General features: G+C 37.1%; 1 protein-coding gene across 2 annotated transcripts in view; it reads right to left on the bottom strand.

Annotated features, from left to right (window-relative positions):
- Positions 1-20,501, bottom strand: part of thsd7ba (thrombospondin, type I, domain containing 7Ba) — a 300,128-nt gene that overhangs the window by 104,142 nt on the left and 175,485 nt on the right. For both annotated transcript variants that reach the window (XM_084123090.1, XM_084123089.1), the window contains 5 exons: positions 12,651-13,494; positions 8,809-9,057; positions 8,193-8,362; positions 5,413-5,568; positions 1,321-1,518 (listed from right to left, as the gene is read on the bottom strand). In XM_084123090.1, coding sequence (XP_083979216.1) covers positions 1,321-1,518; positions 5,413-5,568; positions 8,193-8,362; positions 8,809-9,057; positions 12,651-13,494 — 1,617 coding nt within the window. The remainder of the gene's footprint in view (positions 1-1,320; positions 1,519-5,412; positions 5,569-8,192; positions 8,363-8,808; positions 9,058-12,650; positions 13,495-20,501) is intronic.

Raw genomic sequence — 20,501 nt, 5'->3', positions numbered from 1 at the left:
CACGTCCTCGTAGAGCTCATAATTACAGTTTGTAAGATGGGAATTGTCTGAGAGCTCCTACTTGTACCACGTGACTGATGTGCCACCTGACCACTGCAGTTAGATTTAGCAAAGATGAGCACCTTCTGTGCATGCATCACTCAAAAACCAATTATTTTTTTTTGCCTCTTGTTCAGTTTAATAAAAATGAGTAAGTAACAAGTAACAAGATTTTTTTAACATTTTGTCATAAATTAACGAAACTGTGTTAAATCAACCTAATATTTAAAATTGAAGTTTACTTAATACATCCGTGTTAAAACTACATTAATCATTTTTGTTGACATAACTAACTGGGCAGTGTATCTAATTCCCAGCATGCTTTGCAAGGGACTGCATTAGGAGAGTAAATTTATGGATTAAAGTATTATTTCAGTTTTTCAGTAAAGGGAAAAATGTTGTTAATGTTAGTGTTTAATTTTCAGTTATGTTGGACATTTAGAGGAATTTCTGTAATGTTTTAGAATTTTGTGGTTACCATTATGCAGAAGAGTGCCTGTGTATAGTCTCTGGGCACTCAGTGATCTATGCTAATGTCAGAAGTGACACCAGCCTTTTCTTATTTGTTCATTATATGCATTGTGTATAATGATGAATGAATGTTTTGGATGATTTAAATTTGACAAGCATAAAAAGTAATTTTATAAATGGATCAATTTCATTTAAACTGTATTTGATCAAATTGAGTTGGACCATTTCATTGCATGAATTTGTATTTTATGAGTTGGGGCTACACAAATTTATTGGATGGAAATCCTGTCCTCAATTAAATTGAGTTTGTCCAATGAGTTATTTTTTTTTAGTGTATTAGACCGAGTTCTGTTCGCTAGTTTGTTCCCTTAGTTACATATTACGTTCACCGATTGTTCATTATTTCCCTCATTATCTCTGTATATTTAAGCCCTTGGTTTCCTCTGTTCTCCTTGGATTTATTATTAAATACTGTTTGCTTATCTGAATCTCCTGCGTTGTGCGTATTACTACAGCTATGAGTTGTTACAGGTCTAGTGACAGACATATAATCACAAAAAGAAAATTCAGTTCTATAATAGATAGACATATTAAGCAGCACAACTGTAATATAATAATAATAACAATAATAGTATCGTTGCCATCACTGGAATAAACTGAAATATATAAACATTTCTTAAAATAAAAGAGTCATTTTAAATTGTAGTAATATTTTTACTGTTTTTACTATATTTTTTCTTGTTGAGCATAAGAGACTTCATTCAAATTTGAAATAATATGATACAATTCAAACAAATTTTGACTGTATACCTTGTGAGTTGACGCAAGCCACAGTTTGTGTCCTGGTTCCATTTCCACAGTTCCCTTTGCTGGGCACACAAGCGCTCTCAAACAGCACCTGCCACAAAAAGCACACCGGATCCTCACAGGGCATTGACTCCAGGAGATGGGCACAGTTTTCTGTTCCAGATCCTTCCTCCAGCACCTCTCTCCTCCTCTGCTTGTAGCCTGTGGAGAGACAGAGCGAGAGACAGGTGGATTAGGGGTATTCTGAAGGAAAAACGAGTTTCTGGCCAGTGAGTTCTGAACTGAAATTCTAGCGGTGGCTAAATATGCCTGTAATAGAAACTCATTTCAAAAAGCTTTCTGTCACAGCTTTTGTTAGTAGAATAAATTCCTCCCCCTGCTCTGTAATTTGCCTGAATACACAATTTTCATTCACTCATTTTTAAAGCTATGAGCGATGACTGCAAACTGAGACGCCAGTCATGACTGCAATAACGCTGGAATATGAAGATTTAACACCTAAAAGTACTGGTTAAACATGAAAGCAAAACACTGTTCTCAAAAAAGGTCTGCTGGAAAGATCATCGTCGTCGTCTTTTCATTTAAGCCTCTTAAGCGTCGTCGTCGTGGAAAAAAGGAAAAAAAACACTAGGCTAGTTTTAATTAATATTTCATAAATTGGCATACGTTCTCAAAGCCAGCTCTGGACGACATCAATATACATTACAGTACAGTGCTTAAGCAAGAAAAAAGATGAATCGGCATTACTCCAAGCATAATTTATCAAACAAGATGATCTGATGGCTAACACGAGGGTGGAATGCTAGCTGTCTGGATACCATCTGATCCTGTTTACGGTCTGTGATGAGTAGATACTAACTCCTCATATCTTTGCTCCTTGACTATGTGCATGCCAGTAGTGAGATTTGGTTCATTTCACACCCCTGCAGGGAGGCTTGACTCTGCAGTCCAGGGAGAATCATAGTGCCAAGCCAAGCCTTTGAAATAATCAAAACACCCTACAGCTCTCAACATTGCTTTAACACAAAATCGACTCTATAAGACATGAGTGCATTGTGTGATGAGAGCTCTGTAAATATCACATATATAATTTAGACCTTGAGGAAAACCAGTTTGCTTCACTTAACACAAAATAATTAAGCAGACATCAATAATATCTTTAAGAACAGATGTACAGTATACCATATCATTCAGTATGCTGAAAACTAGTCTATATTCTATATATGTATTCAAAACAAGCATATTTTGTGTAAGAAAACCAAACAACATTCCATTTCTCTCTGTAGACAGTCTGTTTTATAGCTTTTTCTAAACCACTAACATTTGTTTCCACAGATAATAGGCCAATAGAAAACAGAGGGGAATATTTTTTTAGTTGCTGTATTCCAATCTGTAGCACAGTTGTTGTTTTTTTTTTTTAATATGGATTTCAAACATTGGTATAATATTCCCATATGTGTCTGCTACAAAATAACGTTTAAATTGTCACACTTTAGTTTAGGGTCCAGTTCTCACCATAAACTAATTATTAACTGCAACTTTTGCTTCAATAAACTCCCAATTACTGCTTGTTATAAATAGTTTATGTTATGTTATTACATGGCTTGGTTGAATTCTAATGTAGAATGCGGTCTGTTATTTCTTGATAACAGACCGCTGCTAAGTATAACACACCGTTGCCATGAAAAACAGAGCGTTGCTATGGACGCAGGATTCTAACCGTAGAGACGGAAGGGACTATTTTCTTTAGCGGAAGCAATACAATCGTTTTTAAATCAATAAACTCCTTTTTAAATCAATATTTTGTGTCAAATTATTGATTTATTTGGTAGGTAGCCATGTAATAAGCGGGATAATGTAGAGTGAGGCGGTTGTTATAGCGAATACAGCCTGAATACAGTCTTGAATTAGCCTGAAGGGGTTGTATTCTCTATAACAACCGCCTCGCTCTACATTATCCCTTACTTAGTAGGTAGTTGTTAAGTTTGGGTATTGGGTAGGATTAAGGGATGTAGAATATGGTCATGCAGAATAAAACATTAATTTGTGCTTTATGAGTGTTAACAAACAGCCAATTTCCTAGTAATATGCATGCTAATAAGCAACTAGTTAACAGTGAGAATTGGACCCCAAACTAAAGTGTTACCATTTAAATGTATCCCTAAATGTATAAATAAATGTATAAATAAATGTCAATTAAAAGGAGTTCTATTGTTACAATCTTCCCCACTACAGGCGAACTGGTTATATTTTGTACAGGAATGTATTGCGGTAATGAAATAAATTTGTTTAAATGACGTTCATATATGAATATATGACGTTCTTATTATAATGTCTGTAATAATGTTTTAGAGTACACTTTATTTTGAGGTGCCATAGTTACATTGTAGTACTGCGTAATATTAATTAACTACATGTACTTAATATGGAGTTATGGCTAAGGTTTGGTTTAGGGTTAGTTACTTGTAATTATGCATAATTTACTGTTATTACTATAGTAAGTACAAAGTTATGTGTAACTGTCACCTTAAAATTAAGTGTTTTCCATGTTTCCATGTAAGTTTTGTTCACTGAAGACAAAACATGACAGGCTGAGGGTGCAACAAAGAACTTCCTGCACCTCTGAGCCCCAAAAGCAGCATTCTTCTTCAGTAGATGACACCCAGAACAGCTCAGTCCCAGGACACCCAAAGAACAAATTACAACTACACATCATTCCGAAACTACACCTGAGCACTGAGTAGTACAGTGGAGGACATACTCCTTTGGAGAACATGCATGCAGACACGGTTCACACACAAACAGCCCTGTTTCTGGACCAAAAGGAACGCCTGGACGACCGATGGTCTCCTCTAAACTGTGAAAAACAATTTGGTGGAGACACATCCCTGCGATTATTAATAATTGAGAGGTTCACAGCAGCTATCGGCCTTATTCATAGGAAATGAATGGGCTGCAGTCTGCAGGCAGCGCTTCACTTCCAATACTTAGGAACCTTATCAGTCCCACTAGCTCCCTACTCACATTAATGCTGGATAGAATTTGCTACTTACAATCATTACCAAGCCTGTGTTCAATTCATTCCTCCATACCACAAGATCACACAAAGAGGATAAAAATATGACTGTGGGCAATTGCAGATTTGTAATGCACTAGAAACATTAATAAAACAAAACAAAACAAAAAAATCCACAAGGCTCCTCTGATGAAATCTATGTTTGTATATTCAGGGCAGAAGTTCATTTTTCTATTTCAGAAAGCTCTAGGCTCTGTATTTCTGCATTGTTCATCCAATATCAAAGATCAAACGTCACTCTCTGAAACAGCAGTAAGGTGTTGAAGTGCTTGAGAGCAGTAAATAGACTCTTGTCTAACGAGATCTAGTCTAAACAATGTATAAAGAGACACCCTATCACACAATCCCATTGGGAAGACATCACAACATCTCCTAGACAGCAATCCATTTACATGGAAAGCAAATCTTTCTCAGATGGGTAAATCATAAAATAATTGTGACCTCAGATATGTCTCCTCAAAAGTTCTCTTGATAACACTTTAAAATAAGGTTTCATTTGTTAACATCATTTAACTTCTTTAATTAACATTAACTATATGCTATTTTCGAACCTATGTTTAATGAAACATAATGTTTCATTAAAATCTCAACATTCTTTTTCTTTACAATTTCTTAAATTAGGAAATCTTTCAATATACATGCATATGATGGATTGATTTTTAACCTTCAAAAACAGGTGAATGATAAGAGTGCAGCACTGTGTCAACGTTGGGATTATACTTATGATTGCCCAGAATGAGTCATTTCTGCTTTAAAGCCCCACATATACGTGACTGCTTCATGTGACATCAGTCTGCCCTCTGCTAAATTCTCTCATTATAGGGCAGTACTCTGCCAGCTCGCTTCAGTGACAGATGTTCTCACCTCTCACCAGAAGTGGTGTCAGTTTTAGATACTGTTACCTCTGGGTTTAGCTCAGTGGAGAGGTGGTACAATCATCAATTTTATTCAATATTTATTAATAAGAGGGCAGGGTTGTATTTAATTATTGATGACATTTCACTCCCATGTTGTCCTACCTTTTCGTCCATGTGTCTCCATGCAGTTGTCGTGGAGACAGGCCCCCCAGGAGGACCAGGATGAGAGCAGGCACAGCTGTGGGCACGGTATGGAGCAGGGCTGCACCGCAGACGGCAAATCTCCGGCACACAGAAGCCCACTTACAGGCCTAGACACTACAAAATGACAAAGACAAAGACAAAGATGTACAGTACAGTGAGAAATAATCCATATGTCAGGCAAGAATTTTTCTTGACAAAATATAATTCATCTTAAGTATAATTTCTGATTCTCATGCTGAGCAACAATTCCCAACCCAAAACAAAGAATAAAATCCATTTCAAAGCCTTCGTAAAGCAATGTTAGTATTTAGTTTAGAGTCAAAATGTAAGGAAGTAGCGAAATAACAGGTTCTTCCATGTTGTGACGTATATCAGAGTGAAACGGATTATGGAAAGAGAACAGAATGTACTTGGTTTTGTCCATCAGTTGTTGATTGAATGAAGGCAGATCTGAACGCAAGCTTGCAGTTGATTGTAAGAAAGGAGCGAGACTTAAAGGGACAGTTCACCCAAAAATGAAAATTCTGTCATCACTCACCCTCATGTTGTTCCAAACCTGTAAGAGGTTCTTTCATCTGTTCACACAAAATAAGATACTTTAAAGAATATGGGTAACCAAACAGTTGATGGTCCCCATAGACTTCCATAGTATTTTTTCCCCATACTATAGAAGTCAGTGGGGCCCAGAAACTGTTTCTTCATTATTGGGTGAACTATCCCTTTAAGCATGGATCCGACATTCCTCACCAGAGAGAGGTCTGTCGTTTCCCCAAAAGAACATTGATATTTTGATAAAACATTACAAGGTCAAAAAAATAAAAGTAAAAATGAAACACATGCATGGATGATTTGTTATAAAATCATTAATATGCAATTTAGTAAATAAAATTTCCATTTCATGCTGACAATTTGCAACACATTTAAATTTTGACATTTCATGTATTTTCAAGTGAAAACATATTCAAGGTGAAAACTTTTATGGTGGAACATGATTGGATCCATCAATAATTAATTAGAATCGTGAAATGAGAGTGTTACGTACTAGAATGGAGCCAGACTGAATGTGAATTTGTTGAAACAATGCTTAAATATCTATTTAGCTATGGATTAATGTTATCCAATAGCCTGCATGGTCTAAAAACATCAGCAGAAAAGGAAAGCTGTTTCAGAGGATGAGCAAATGAATACAATTTGTTTTTGTTCTAGAATAACGTGCACTGAACAAATTGTTCCAATAAGACCAGGACATAGAGTAAGAAAGTAAAAAGATTTTGCATTGACTTTGTATTGCATTGATTCTCAATGTGACTTTTGTCAAACAAGTGTTCAAAAGTTTGGGCAAACCTCTTGAAAGTCTCATACTTTGACTGTGTTCTGTTAACATTAGTGTGAGTTTTCTGGGTCAGGTGGAAAGCAAACATAACTGTTGATTTTCATTGATCTATATCCCCAAACAACATTGATTGAAAGGAGTCATCTTCATCTGTATGCCTTTCTCAGCTCAGCATGTCTTAAATCCATCCAAACACTGATTTCACCTGGCTAGTGCAGCTCCTCAAAATTAATTTCAGAACAAGGTGACTCCCTTTAACTACCTCTAATCTTAGAAACAGGTTTTTATTTTATTTAAAAGGCATGGTTACTCACGGCTAATGAAAAATGGCTAACCAAAAGACCTTCCCATCTGGATTTCTTAAAACACAATGAATGAGGCTTTTCAATGTGAGGCACTGACCAATAATTATTTATGTTCACCTACGCTTATACTACGCTTAAGTTATGGGCTGCGTCCGAAATCGCATACTCTCTTGAGTGGGTACTTATTTTGAATAAGTAATTACTTCACGGCCGCTAAAACAGTATTCTATATAGTATGATTGTGTGTAGTATGAAAGTAATCCGGACATACTAAGTTTGTTAATGTTGTCATTATGACGTCCAGTTATGACGCTTCACTGCCATTCATAAATCCTCTCCTGTGGCTTTTTGGGATAGTAAAGTGTCCATCATATTCACACTTCAGGATCTCGCCGGAAGAAGTAGGTCATCCGGGTACATCTTGCCTATTCTTTTATGAGTACTGTGAATTCGGACACACTTCTTTTGTCCCATACTGTTTCTCACCTACTATATAGTAGGGAAGTATGCGATTTCGGATGCAGCCATAGACTAATTTTGGATTTGGTTGATTTGTACTTAAGGTGACTTGGTTTTTAATGTTTGTGAAAGAAGTATCTCAAGCTCATCAAAGCTGCATTTATTTGATCAAAAATACATGAAATAATATTACAGTTTAAAATAACTGTTTACTGTTTTAATATTTTTAATCTGAAATGTATTCATGTGATTGCAAAGCTGAATTTCCAACATCATTACTCCAAACTTCAGTGTCACATGATCCTTCAGAAATCACTATAATATGCTGATTTGATACTCAAGAAATATTATTTCATTATTATTATTATTATTATAAAGTTGTGCTGATGCCGTGCTGCTTAATATTTTTTTTGTGGAAAAAGTGATATTTATTATAGATTTATTTTCAGGATTTTTTTGATGAATAGAAAGATTTATACTGTACATTTATACTGTATGCATCCATGCTGTATAAAAGTGTTCATTTCTGACCCCACACTTTTGAACAGTAGTGCATATAACCTATGATAAAATCAACATGTGCAGCTGAAAAGATGCACAGAAATCACTGAACTCGCTGTCAGATAGACACTGAACCTTACCCTCTTTTCTGTGATGAGGGGTGGAGTTGTCTGGGACTTGGACGCAGTACAGCTGCCTGGTCTGAATCCCTCCACCACAGAGAACGCTAACATTGTTAAGCCTTCTGTCCTGCTGGCTGAGGAGAGGGGCCACTTGACAGTCCCCCCAATCTGTGCTCTTCCACACATACCTGGAGAACAAAAGCACGCACCCGCTGTGGTGAAACACACTTCTTTTGTTTTGGACCTATAGTCTCATTATATTCTGCTGGGCTCCTCTCAAAAGTTGCATTGGATAAATGAACACAGAGAGCTGCCTGCCGCTGAAAGATACTAATAGGCGTAGCGTCCTGTTTTCCGGTAGGAAACCATCTACTAATGAAAATGCATTGACTAAGCAAAGTGTTATGATGCATAAAGCAGCAGTTTTTAATGAAATAACAGTCTGCTGCTATTGATCAAAAACCTAATCTCATTAATTAGTTTCTTCTAATCTTTTCAATGCTCGGATGCAACAGGGGTTCAGTAAATAAATACTTGAACACAACACTTGAAAAATAATTTAGTACATTTTTTTTTTTTTTACACTTTCACATACAGTAGAAATGAATTATTATTGGGAGGCTAACATACAAACCTAGGGCAGTTTGGAAGTAAATCTCCGATGATGTTGCAGGCTTCCTTTTCTTCAAGAGCAGCGCATTCTTTGCCTAGTCCAATAGGAGTTTGCGTTATGCTTCGAGTCCTGACCCGAAAACCAGGCGACATGTCTGATGCCCTGCATGTCTTTGAACATGGGCTCCAAACGGACCAATCAGAGGTCTCGCAGTCTCTGGGCATAATGCACGACTGGAATGTCCCAGGCCCGTTGTCAAGGGTACAAAGACTATGAGCAAGAAAACAAATGAATTAAGAATGAGAAGCACAGGGAAAATATATTCAAACATTTCAATGCTGCCAAAAAGAACAGAAGATATTCTCTGTCATTTAGAGTTAAAAGAACATAGTGAGAATATGGTTTATAAAATGAGATAAAAGCCATCAATTGTTCTTCTATACTTGCTAATTGATAGGGCATAATGAAAAAACGTTATGCATTTTGTAGTTATGAATTTGTGATTCAGTTTAAACAAACTCACAAAACAACAGATTATGAACCTACTGTATAGCAACAATTTTCAGCCAACTATACAGTGCATCATTTGCATAATTAAAAATACAATATATGTGGCAAGTGAAGACTAAATCAATTATTGCTCAGAAATGTTTTATTTTTCATTATTCTTAGTATACTTGAGTGACTGTAAAGCAAACGAGTGCATTTAATTTATTTATTTTTTGCATAGAAAGACACCAGTGTAATGAATGTAAAGTGAAGGATATTTAAATGAGTTATTCACCTTTGTGTCCTACAAAGCAACATCTGCAATATGAAATATGAATAAATTCACAACAAATTGGATATCTAAGCGTATAAGTCACCCGATTCAATTACTTGTGTATATCATAATCCATTTGTGTAGCATTTATTTTCACTTCATTTGAAATGATAATTGGACTATAATTGGAAAAACTGCAGAAATTGAACTCAGGTGGGAAATATTCAAATCACTACATTTCATTAAGCATGCACGTAGGATTTACAAATGAATATGTTAATTGGAGTGAATGCTCTGTCTCACTGTAAAATAACACCGCAGCCTCTCTCTTGTTATTCTACACCTGTATTAAACCTGTCAGACCCCATTCTGCTCTACAAACCCCCACACACTCTCTCCACTTTGAACTGAATGAAGATGCTCCGAAATCTGTGTTAAGCAAATGTGGAAAACTCAGAAAGAACGGATGAAAAATGCAGCAAGAACACCTACCTTTCCATAGACAAAAGACATTTCAATCGCTGAACCAACTATTCACATATTAAAAAATGCATATGCTGACAGAATATAGTCAGGTCTTGCTGTCAGATGCAGATTTGATCTCAGTGGAAATAACCACAGATGACATGCAACACCCAAGAAATGCAAAGTTTCACTACGTCAACTTCAACTTCAATTTCATAAGTTTTTGTCTTCATAACCCAATGGCAGATTACAATGCCAAAAGCGTGAAGAATGAAGATATGTGTGTGTCAAAGTGTCGCAGCCTCTTTTCACCTGACATGAGGATTAACAAGGGATGATCCCCATTTTACAGCCTGTTTAAAAGAGTCACATCAAGAAGTGTTGCTTTGTGCTCTTACAGTTATACAGCTGTTACACTTCACATAAGGCAATAAATCACCCATATTATAGATATAAAACACACACAAAAAATATTCCTTAAAGGGGTCATGAATTGAGAAATCAAATTCTCCTTGAGCTTTTGGCATAAGAGTAAAAATAAAACATAAAATAAAAATATCCTGAAAGTTTCCGAACCTAAACTTCCTCGTTAGTATAAAAATAGCTTTTATTGAAACCAAGCTCAGAAAACGACTCATTCCAGATTTTGTCACATTAGTACGTAATAGACTAGTACTAGTACAAAAGACTACTTCTACACCATTGCCTCTTTAGCGCCTCACACAAATTTGCACGTCATGTAGTGGTAAATACGAGAGAGATGCAATCACAGGATTACTCAAGTAACAAAACGATAGAGATGCCTCTGAGGGTTACAAGATGTTTTGAAGTGCCAAGTTATGGAAAAACACATTCTTTGCACTGCCTTCCTTGTGATCCTAACATTAAGAAAGTGTGGATGAACTTTATTTTTAATAGTTCCAAATAGAACGCTTCAGTAAGACACTGTTCATTTGTTCCCTTCATTTTACTGTGGATTCGATTTTTAAACAAGAAACAGTTCAACGCAGGCTTTTCAGATAGACTGAAAATAAAAGATGATGCAGTGAACTATATTGGATCCGACAGTAATGTCGCAAAACACAATTATGACTAACAGTGTTTTTTCATGTGTCACTATCACTAATTGCTTTGTCTGTTACAGATCGAAGAAGCTACAGTGAGCGACATCCTCTGTTTTGTCATCAGTAAGACATTACGACACATTTCATTAAATTTAAAACACAACTTTATCGAAAGGGATGAACTATGAATAGCCTAACCTATGAGAACAACAGTGTAACAAACAATGGTATAATTATTCATAATTCAGTTTAGTCAAAACCCATAAGTCAGCCTTTGTCAATTATAACTGTGGTAACTCCAAGTACTTATTTTAATATGCAAAACTACTACCCAATCATAGCATTTAATTCCAAGTCTTGAATGTGGCACGAATATCAAATGTAAATTAAGATAAATAAAGTTTGGTACTACACAGAAACCATCACTGAGTGTGAGTAATAACTTCCGACTGCGATCAAAGGTGGATTATGATCAAATAATGGGCAGATGTGCATTATTTGTAGTGTGTATTTGTTAGAAATAAGATTAAACTAAATAAATCATATAATTCAAATAAATATATATAATACAAATGTAAATGTATTAAATAATACATCTAACTGTACAGGAACAAATGTATTAATGTAATGAAATAGCAACTAAATATTTTTCGAATTATGTTTTACACGTCTATAACATTCATTTTTCACCGTATAAATTTGGTCTTAATCCATGAATACATACAGATGCCTTTTTAAATTTTAGGATGGGGGTCCCTCTCACAAGGATGATTATATCTGGGCTCTATGGTGTCTAAAATATTCAACCCCCTGTATTATCAGACATAAACTACCTCAGAAGCTTGTGGTAAGCTTGTCAGCAAGCTGCAGCAGACAGCACCATAACACAGGTAAAATAGAGCAAAGACATGAAAGTCTACATTTGAGACTTAAAACCTTTATCATGAGTGCCTGCCTGTGAATCAATATTTTGCAAAGGAGGCATCTTTAAAGTCATGTTCAAAGCCTGCCTTAGTTCCAGCATTCATTATCCTCAGTTTGCAGGAAATCCATACTCTTTGTGAGAGAAGGATGAGCTACATCTCAACGACTTCTTATTCTACCGAGAGCGAGACCGAAACGAGAATAGAGCACAAACTACAGCGTAACAGTGATTGACCGTCATTCCAAACTCATACTATGGATGCAGAGATTGCAGCAAGAGAGTAAATTCAATCCTTTCCATCACGCCAGAGTCGGTTCTGCTCAGAGATCCAGCTCTCCCATGCTGCCAGAGGCATGTCTCTCTGCTCACCTTGTATAGTACGGCAGCGGGAGAGAGATTAATGGAGGACTAACCGATTTAGCTAGGCCCACTTCACAGAGCCGCTTCAAAAATCCAGCTGCACAGCAATTCCTTTCACACAAGCAGTAGCAGTACCTTGCTTTCAAGAGCATAATCTGGGATTTAGACCTTAAAAGGGTTTATGTTCTCAGAGGGTTTGTCTTTCAGGCATGCATTGCTTGTACACAGATTATTGTAAATTGAATAGACACGCCTGATGCGTCTGCGTACGTTCAGGGCTTCTTACCTCAGCATGGCGTTCTTGCCGTCGCTGCGCACGCAACGAACTTGGCGCGTCTGGTAGCCGATTTCCACGTCCAAGCCCTTGAGGCTATGGTGGTGGTGGTGGAGGTGGTGGTGGTGCAGCTGGGAGCTCTGGATATGCCGTTTCACGGTGTTCCTCTCTGTATCTCCTGTGCTGAAGTCCAGCATGGTCCTTCCGCTCATCCAAAGCCCCTTGTGTTGCGGCTGCCTGCACTCGCTCCAGTGGCCGACTTTAAGGCTGTAGTGATGCTCGCTTTCCCCAACCGGACAGGGCAAAAGGTTCGCGCAATTCCTCGTCTGGGTGAGGTTAGGGCAGTTAGCACCTCCGTACATCGGCGCAGCGAGCACATGCCGGGTCCGGTGCTGGAGACCCGTGCCGCAAGTTCGACTGCAGCCGGACCAGGAGGAGAAATCGGACACGACGCAGTCGTGAGGGCAGGGGATCAAGCAGGCCTGTTCAAGCGCTGGTCGCGGGGAGAAGAACTCGCATATCCTCTCCGTAACAGCCGTGCGGTTCGAGGTGCGCACGCAATGGACTTTCCGTCTCTGGATGCCGTGCTGGGCCGTGACGCACTCCGTAGTCCGAGGTTTGAGCTCGTTGGACTGGAAGGGGGCTAGAACGCACGGCCCCCATTCTGTCACCTCCCATTCGAAGAGATCCTGGTGCCACTCACACACTTTAAAACATGATCTCTGGCTCTCGGGTTTGTCTGCGTGCCGGCAGTTGGAGTGGTGCGTGGTCCAGCCTTCTGTGTGGATGCACCACACCGTTCTGGACTGGACCCCGCCAGTTCCACATTCTTCCCCCATACACCTGCCCCAATGACCTGGAAAAGTGGAGAGGAAAGAATGAACAATAGCTCTCGAACTTAAGTCTTTCACATAAATACCTCAGCACTCATAACTATGAGCTCAACCCAGTACATAAATCATCAGGATATCTGTGATAGAGCGCATCACCTGGACTGCATTATGCTCTACTTTAAAGGATTAGTTCACCCAAAAATAGAATTCTGTCATCATGTACTCACCTTCATGTCTTTCCAAACTCATCTGAATTTCTTTAAAGCGACAGGAAGGATATTCAGACAATAACTCCATAAACTTGGGTTTATTTATGACAAAGCTATCGTATTGCTTCAGACTTCTTTTGTGTGTGTCATTTTTGAAGCCTGGCAGACCCGGATGAACTTTCACAATGCAAGGAAAAACTACATTATACAATTTAAGAAATTTGGAAGACTTGGGAAATATAGGAAATTTTGGTTTATTCATCACATAAAGCTATCATATGGCTTCAGACTTCAAACTTCAGTGTGTGTCATTTTTGAAGCCTGACAGACCCTTATCAACATTAACTTGCACACTACATTTCAAAAGTTTGTGGTCAGTCAGATTTTATTTTTAAATGTTTTAGTCTCTTATGCTCACCAAGGCTGCATTTATATGATCAAAAATGCAGTAAAACATGAATATTGTAAAATTGAAATAATACAATTTAATACTGTTTTCTGTTGAAATATATTTTAAAGTGTAACTTATTCAAAGCTGAATTTTCAGCATCATTACTCTTCAGAGTCACATGATCCTTCAAAAATCATTCTGTTGATATGTTGATTTGGTGCTCAAGAAACATTTCTTATTATTATCACAGTTTAAAATGGTGTGATCCTTCATATTTTTGTGGAAACCTTTTTTTATTTATTTATAAATGCTAAAGTTTTGCAATGTAAAAGTCCTTACACTCACTTTTACTGAGTAAAATCATTAATCTATTTAAAAAATATATTACTGAACCCAAACTTTTGAATGGTAGTGTATCAAGTGTCTGAAAAAAAGAAGAAGAAAAAACATTACAAAGACTGCTAAAATATCTGCTGAGCGTTGTACTAACACCTAACAAGGAATATTCTATTATCACTGTACAGCAGAAATGCTTAATGAAATGTAGCTACATTTTGCAATAGTGAACAAACACGTTGAACAGACACTTTGCCAATTATTGCACTGTACGGCATGTGTGTTATTAGGGACTTTGTATAATAAAAATTATATTATTTTAGCGTTTTGTTTCATTTTAAATTGATGGCCACATTAAAAGCTCCTCTGTGCAAACTGAAAATAGAAGGTAAAAAATAAATCAAAAATCCAGGTTAGCCGGAAAGCAGCACACTCAGCTACAACATCCTAAACTGCTGAATAGTACTGTAGCTCACTGGAGCACATCATGAAGTTATTTCTTCATGAGACACCGCCACAGGTTTACCACAACACCATGTTTATGTATTTAACTGAAGGAATTAAACATCTCTCACACACTTTTCTATGCTAAGTGTGTAAAATACCTAATAACATGTAAACACCATCATTTCACGTTCATTCCCCTAAAGAAGCCAAGCTAATACCAACGTTTCAAGGCATTTCAATGCCTCCCACAGACTCCCTCCACTGAGTCTACAGATTGACTGCACATGCACAAATGGATCAAGATTGATTTGTCCTCTGTTGTTGTATCTGATTCACTTGTTGTATCACACTTGAAGCTGAAGTGTGTAATTTCTGCATCACTCGCACATTCATTCACACACAGAATGAAAATTACAAAAATAATCAGTTTACAAACTGATAGTTTCGCCCCAAACATGCTAATGATTAAGTCAACGTTGCTGTATTGAACTGGTTCGGATGTTTAAAAAGCGGGGGAATCAAATATTATATTGCACAGACCAAAGATGAAAAACCTTCTCAGTCTGCAGACACTCTCAACCTCAGAATCATATTCATAGACATTAGAGTGTGAACTACAGCTTGTGGGGCTATACAGAACGAGCAGGCAGGGACTCAACATGGTTGTTTGTAACGCTGAACACCGATTTCAGAGTGAAAGATCAAGAGTGGAGCAAATATCTACAATGCAGACACTACAACAACCCACTTCATGTGGTGAGAGGTGTATATGTCCTCAGACCTGCAAACTTAGAAGAGATGAAAAAGGTTACATGTTTATGAACTAGTTGTTGGAGGGTATTTTTTGTGATATTAACATGGTGCACTTTGACAAGTGAATAAAGGGAAACGACAACAGTTGCTTCAAGTAAAAAAAACAAACATTTATTGACACTAGGGCTGGGCATACGATTTGATTAACTTTGATTCAATATTGATTAATTTGGGGCCTATCAGGTATAGTACATGGCTAATTTCCTCCAAAAAAAAAAAAAAAAATTCTCTCAACTAATGCTGTAAACCAGTTTTTCCCAACATTTTTTTAGCCACGGCACCCTTTGAATTTTTTCAGAAAATTGTGGCACCCTACAAAAGTGTTGTTATGAAACTACTTTGATACGATACCTTGAAATATTTTCAATGCAGGGAAGAACCCCCTACTGTCATATAGATATTTTTAATATTAATACAAAAAAATTGTCCATCCTTTGGAAGTCTAGGAATCAGTAATTTCTTCTGAAGAAATCACTTTATATGATGATATATTTAATTAAGGCTTTTATTCATATATAAACATTGCTCAATTACCATTGCAAATCTCACCTAAATGTTTGCTCACTCAGTGTATTTGTGTTTTTATATTGGGATAATTTTGTTGTAACTGCACAAGATAGCTTGTTTTTAATATAAGTTTTTAATATATTTAATAATGTAATCATTTCACAATTAATCTCCAAATTAATGTAGAAACAACATAAAGACAGTATATTTTAAATAATTGTTTAATGGCATATTTTTATGAATGAAGGCCGGCATCACTGATACCAATGATACCAAATGTCTTCAATTATTTATTTATTTTCTATTTTAAACATTAATTATCGCCATTCAACATTACAGTATAATTGAAAGCTATCAATTTTAACATTTATTAGGCTCCCAAAAAAATAACATCTTTTAATTGAAGTGAACTTAAAACAATCTTCACATAAGCCCATAATAAATGTTATATTTACCTGTGCCCTTTTTCTCGCAACTCTTTACATTCATTTAAGACTTTATTTAACTCATTTAAGACTGCTCTTTATGAGGATACTCAACACAACGGAAATGTTGGCATAATTGTGTGTTATTATTGGTTCAAGCGCGAAAGAGAAGTCTATTCTGGCGCGCGTCGCTCTGTGCTCTTGTGTCAGCGTGCTCTCTTTTGTCATGTGGCGCTTGAATGGTTTAAAAGTATTTGCATGAAGAGGAACGTGATCATATAATTTAACGCTAGATATTTTTAACCGTTAAACTGAAAAACATTGATCGCATGTGTTACTGTTGACAGCACGGACATAACCGATGTGTTTATGTGAATACGCGGCAAGACGGACGTTGGGAAACGCTGCTGTAAACTATACAGTTGGTACATCATTATACTATTAAAGGTTAAAATGTATTGATTTGCAGTCTACCTACATAAATTACACACAAGGATAGTCATTTTTTATAGGACCTAAACATCTACGATTCCCATTTTCGATTCTTGTGCAAAAAAAAAGAAAAAAAAAGAGCATATTTTGATTCAAAATGGCGAATATTTGCATGTATGTGTCCTATATGGAAACCCAAACAAAGTCTGAGTATGAAAGATACCTGCATAGGGCATGTGTTCAAAGCTGTGGTATTACAGTGTGCAAATGGTTAAACTGATGCATGAAAATGTTCCTAAAACATTCATATCTGTGAAATAACCAGTAATTAATCACTTCGGGAGACTTTCTAGTGTTTTCCATGCCAGACTGGTTAGTCATTACACACAAGGGAGTGCTGTTGTTCTGAATGTTATAATTCAGCTGCAGGTAATCAGAGCGGTGTTGTAATTCAAACTATTGTTTTGATAAAACAGGTCAATAGACATTAAATTGAAATAATGAGTAACTTACATTTTAGAAAGAATTTTTTCTCCACTAACGAAAATAGGTCCACATCAGAGCTGCACGATTCTGGATAAATTGAGAATCACAATTTTTTTTTAATGAATGATTCAATGACTCACTCATAAAGGCTGTTTCTCAATTCCAAGAACACAAAGACCGGTCTTGCCAGGTTACCTTTAACGAAGGGGAAAAGAATGAACTCGGAAGGACGCAAGGACACAGAACCATCTTTGTGAGAATTGAATTGAGACCGTACCAGCATATTATAAGTAGCGGCCAACACACAATAAATACAACATCACATCATAAACAAATGTTTTAACCTATTAAAACATTTATTTGATCATATCAGACATTATTTTATTATATATATTATTATGACCGCCGCTAGCGTAGCTAGCGAAAGCGGTCATATAGGGATTGTACTACTGAATTTTTCGTCAACGATACCAGGGACACCGAAACACCGGGGAACATGAAATTTGGTGGGCATGTAGCCCCACTAGACTTTTACGGAAAAATTTCGTTTGGTCCCCGGGGGCCACTCCCCCCCCGCGCTGCTCAGTTAAAAATTTCTTCATCCTCGGTGCCACGGTTCAGGTAGTTATTTAGGAAAAACTGCATTTTTTGGGTCCCCCCCCAAACCCAAAAAATGCAGTTTTTCCTAAATAACTACCTGAACCGTGGCACCGAGGATGAAGAAATTTTTATGGTATGTTGCTCTTAAGGGCCCACATCAACCTAGCCCATAATCACTCATTTGTGATTTGCGCCCCTCCCATAAAAAATGAAAATGCAATATTATTCTGCTTTAATCGCCCCTATCTTCAGTTGAGATGTTCAGAACTGCACCATATTTCATGTGTATGATTAACTTGACATCCTCTGGGGTATGCTAAGTTTCGTAGAATTTCATCCATGGGGGGGTATAAAATAAATTCATTTATGTGCACATTTAGTGACTGTACACTCATCGGCCTGTAGATGGTGGTGTTGAGCGAAGGGTTGCTGGTTTAGGATGATACTGTCACTAAGGTTGCCAACTGTCCCGAATTAGGCGGGACGTCCCACATTTTGGGCCTAATTTATTTGTCCCTTGCGTGACCTCCCGTGTCCCGTTTTTTGACAAGCTGATAAACCACTGACTGATACAACAGCAACAGCAGCAGTGCTGACCACGACACTTGAGAATGATCACCGACACCTGTCATCATCCAATCACAGCTTTTTTTAATCACTGTTTTGAGACAAATCATTGTTTGATTTGCGAACATCCTCTGCCGTCTGGTCGCTTCCGCTTCAAGCCGGACTCGTCTCGCGCTAACGGTAATTTCCTTTCACTGTCCACGTTTTGATTTCGGCTAATCAATTTTGGCGAATGCAAACAACGTGATTATTGTTCATGAGTCTAACATCCAGCCACGCAAGAAAACATGTAATCTACCTGAGGGAATAATATGCTCAAAAAACATTCCTGATTATTATTAATGTTTTAAAGCTTTTAGAAAGTACATAGAAAGCTTTTGTAACATTATCTTAACTGTCACTTTTGATTAATGTAATGCATCCTTGCTGAATAAAAGTAGGCAATTACTTTCTTTATTTTTTTTCCCAAAAAATAATCTTACTAACCCCAAACTTTTGAACTGTAAGCCTAGTGTATAATGTTAAAAAAGCTTTCTATTTTAGATAAATGCTGTTATTTTGAACTATGGTTTGTTTGTAATGTGACTTTTTTCATGTATGACATTAAAATTATTTTTAGAATTAAATACATAAATAGGTTAAGCAATACAAATGTGTTTATGTCTGATAACCTTTTAAACACAAACTTAACTGCAGACACTGAAATGACGTACACTGTGTGATACAGTACAAATATTTTGAGTGTCCCTCATTTTCCTATAAATAACCACGATTGTCCCGCATTTTCCTTTTCTGAAGTTGGCAACCCTAACTGTCACACACACACATGCAGGAATACAAACAAACGCAAGCATGCACACACACTGACATCCACACGCACAGACACACACCCATACACACACACACATACAAATCCACATGCACAGACACACACACAAACACACACGCGCACACACATGCACGCACGCATACATACACGCACAGACACACACACACACACACACACAGACACACACATACACAAACACACACACATACACACACACACAGACAGACATGCACATACTACTACTTTTTTTAGGTATATACATAAACACGCAATACAGCCAAATTGCTCCACGTCATTTCTTTTTGTGGAAAGCCAGTGCAGGCCTGAGCGGCGGTCATATTTTGTACCGCCATGCGGTACATCTAGTTGTGTAACATATAGAGGCCTAATGGTTAAAGAGTCGTGGGTTCGAGTCCCAGTACCGCCATGAAATGTAGGTGGGGGGAGTAAATGAACAGAGCACAAATTCCGAGAATGAGACACCATACTTGGCCTTAAGTCAATTTAACTTTCACATAATATTTTATATTGTTTTATTTTACCACGTGTATTTGTGAAAATTTGTATTTAATGTTACTTATGCTTTGTCAATGTTAAGATTATTTTTAATACGCCATTAAAAATACTGCAGGCTTCTTCAGGTCTTTATCACTTCATTAAAATTAAGCAAAACAAAATGACAAATGTTTACTTCCACGAGCTGTGACGTATTTTGCGAGCTTGCAGCGGCAAATCTCATAAGTGTAGTGAACGGTGTCATGTTAGCGGCCCCTAAGTTAATAAATAATGATCATTGCGACGGAAGTGAATCAATCAAAACTAACTTTAGCTGGACAATAACTTTATTCTAGAGCTGCTGTAAAGCCAAAGCTTCTTGAGTATTGGAATTGAACTTTGACGGTTGATGAACCCAAGGACGCAAGAATGCTTAAGAACGCATATTGAGAAATGGCCAAAGACTTCACTTGTTTCATTACTGAATGAATCA

Source organism: Abramis brama, assembly GCF_963993115.1.
Source record: "Abramis brama genome assembly, chromosome: 8".
Classification (NCBI taxonomy): Eukaryota; Metazoa; Chordata; class Actinopteri; order Cypriniformes; family Leuciscidae; genus Abramis; species Abramis brama.
Note: the sequence above shows the minus strand (reverse complement) of the source record. Positions and strands in the feature narration are given on the sequence as shown.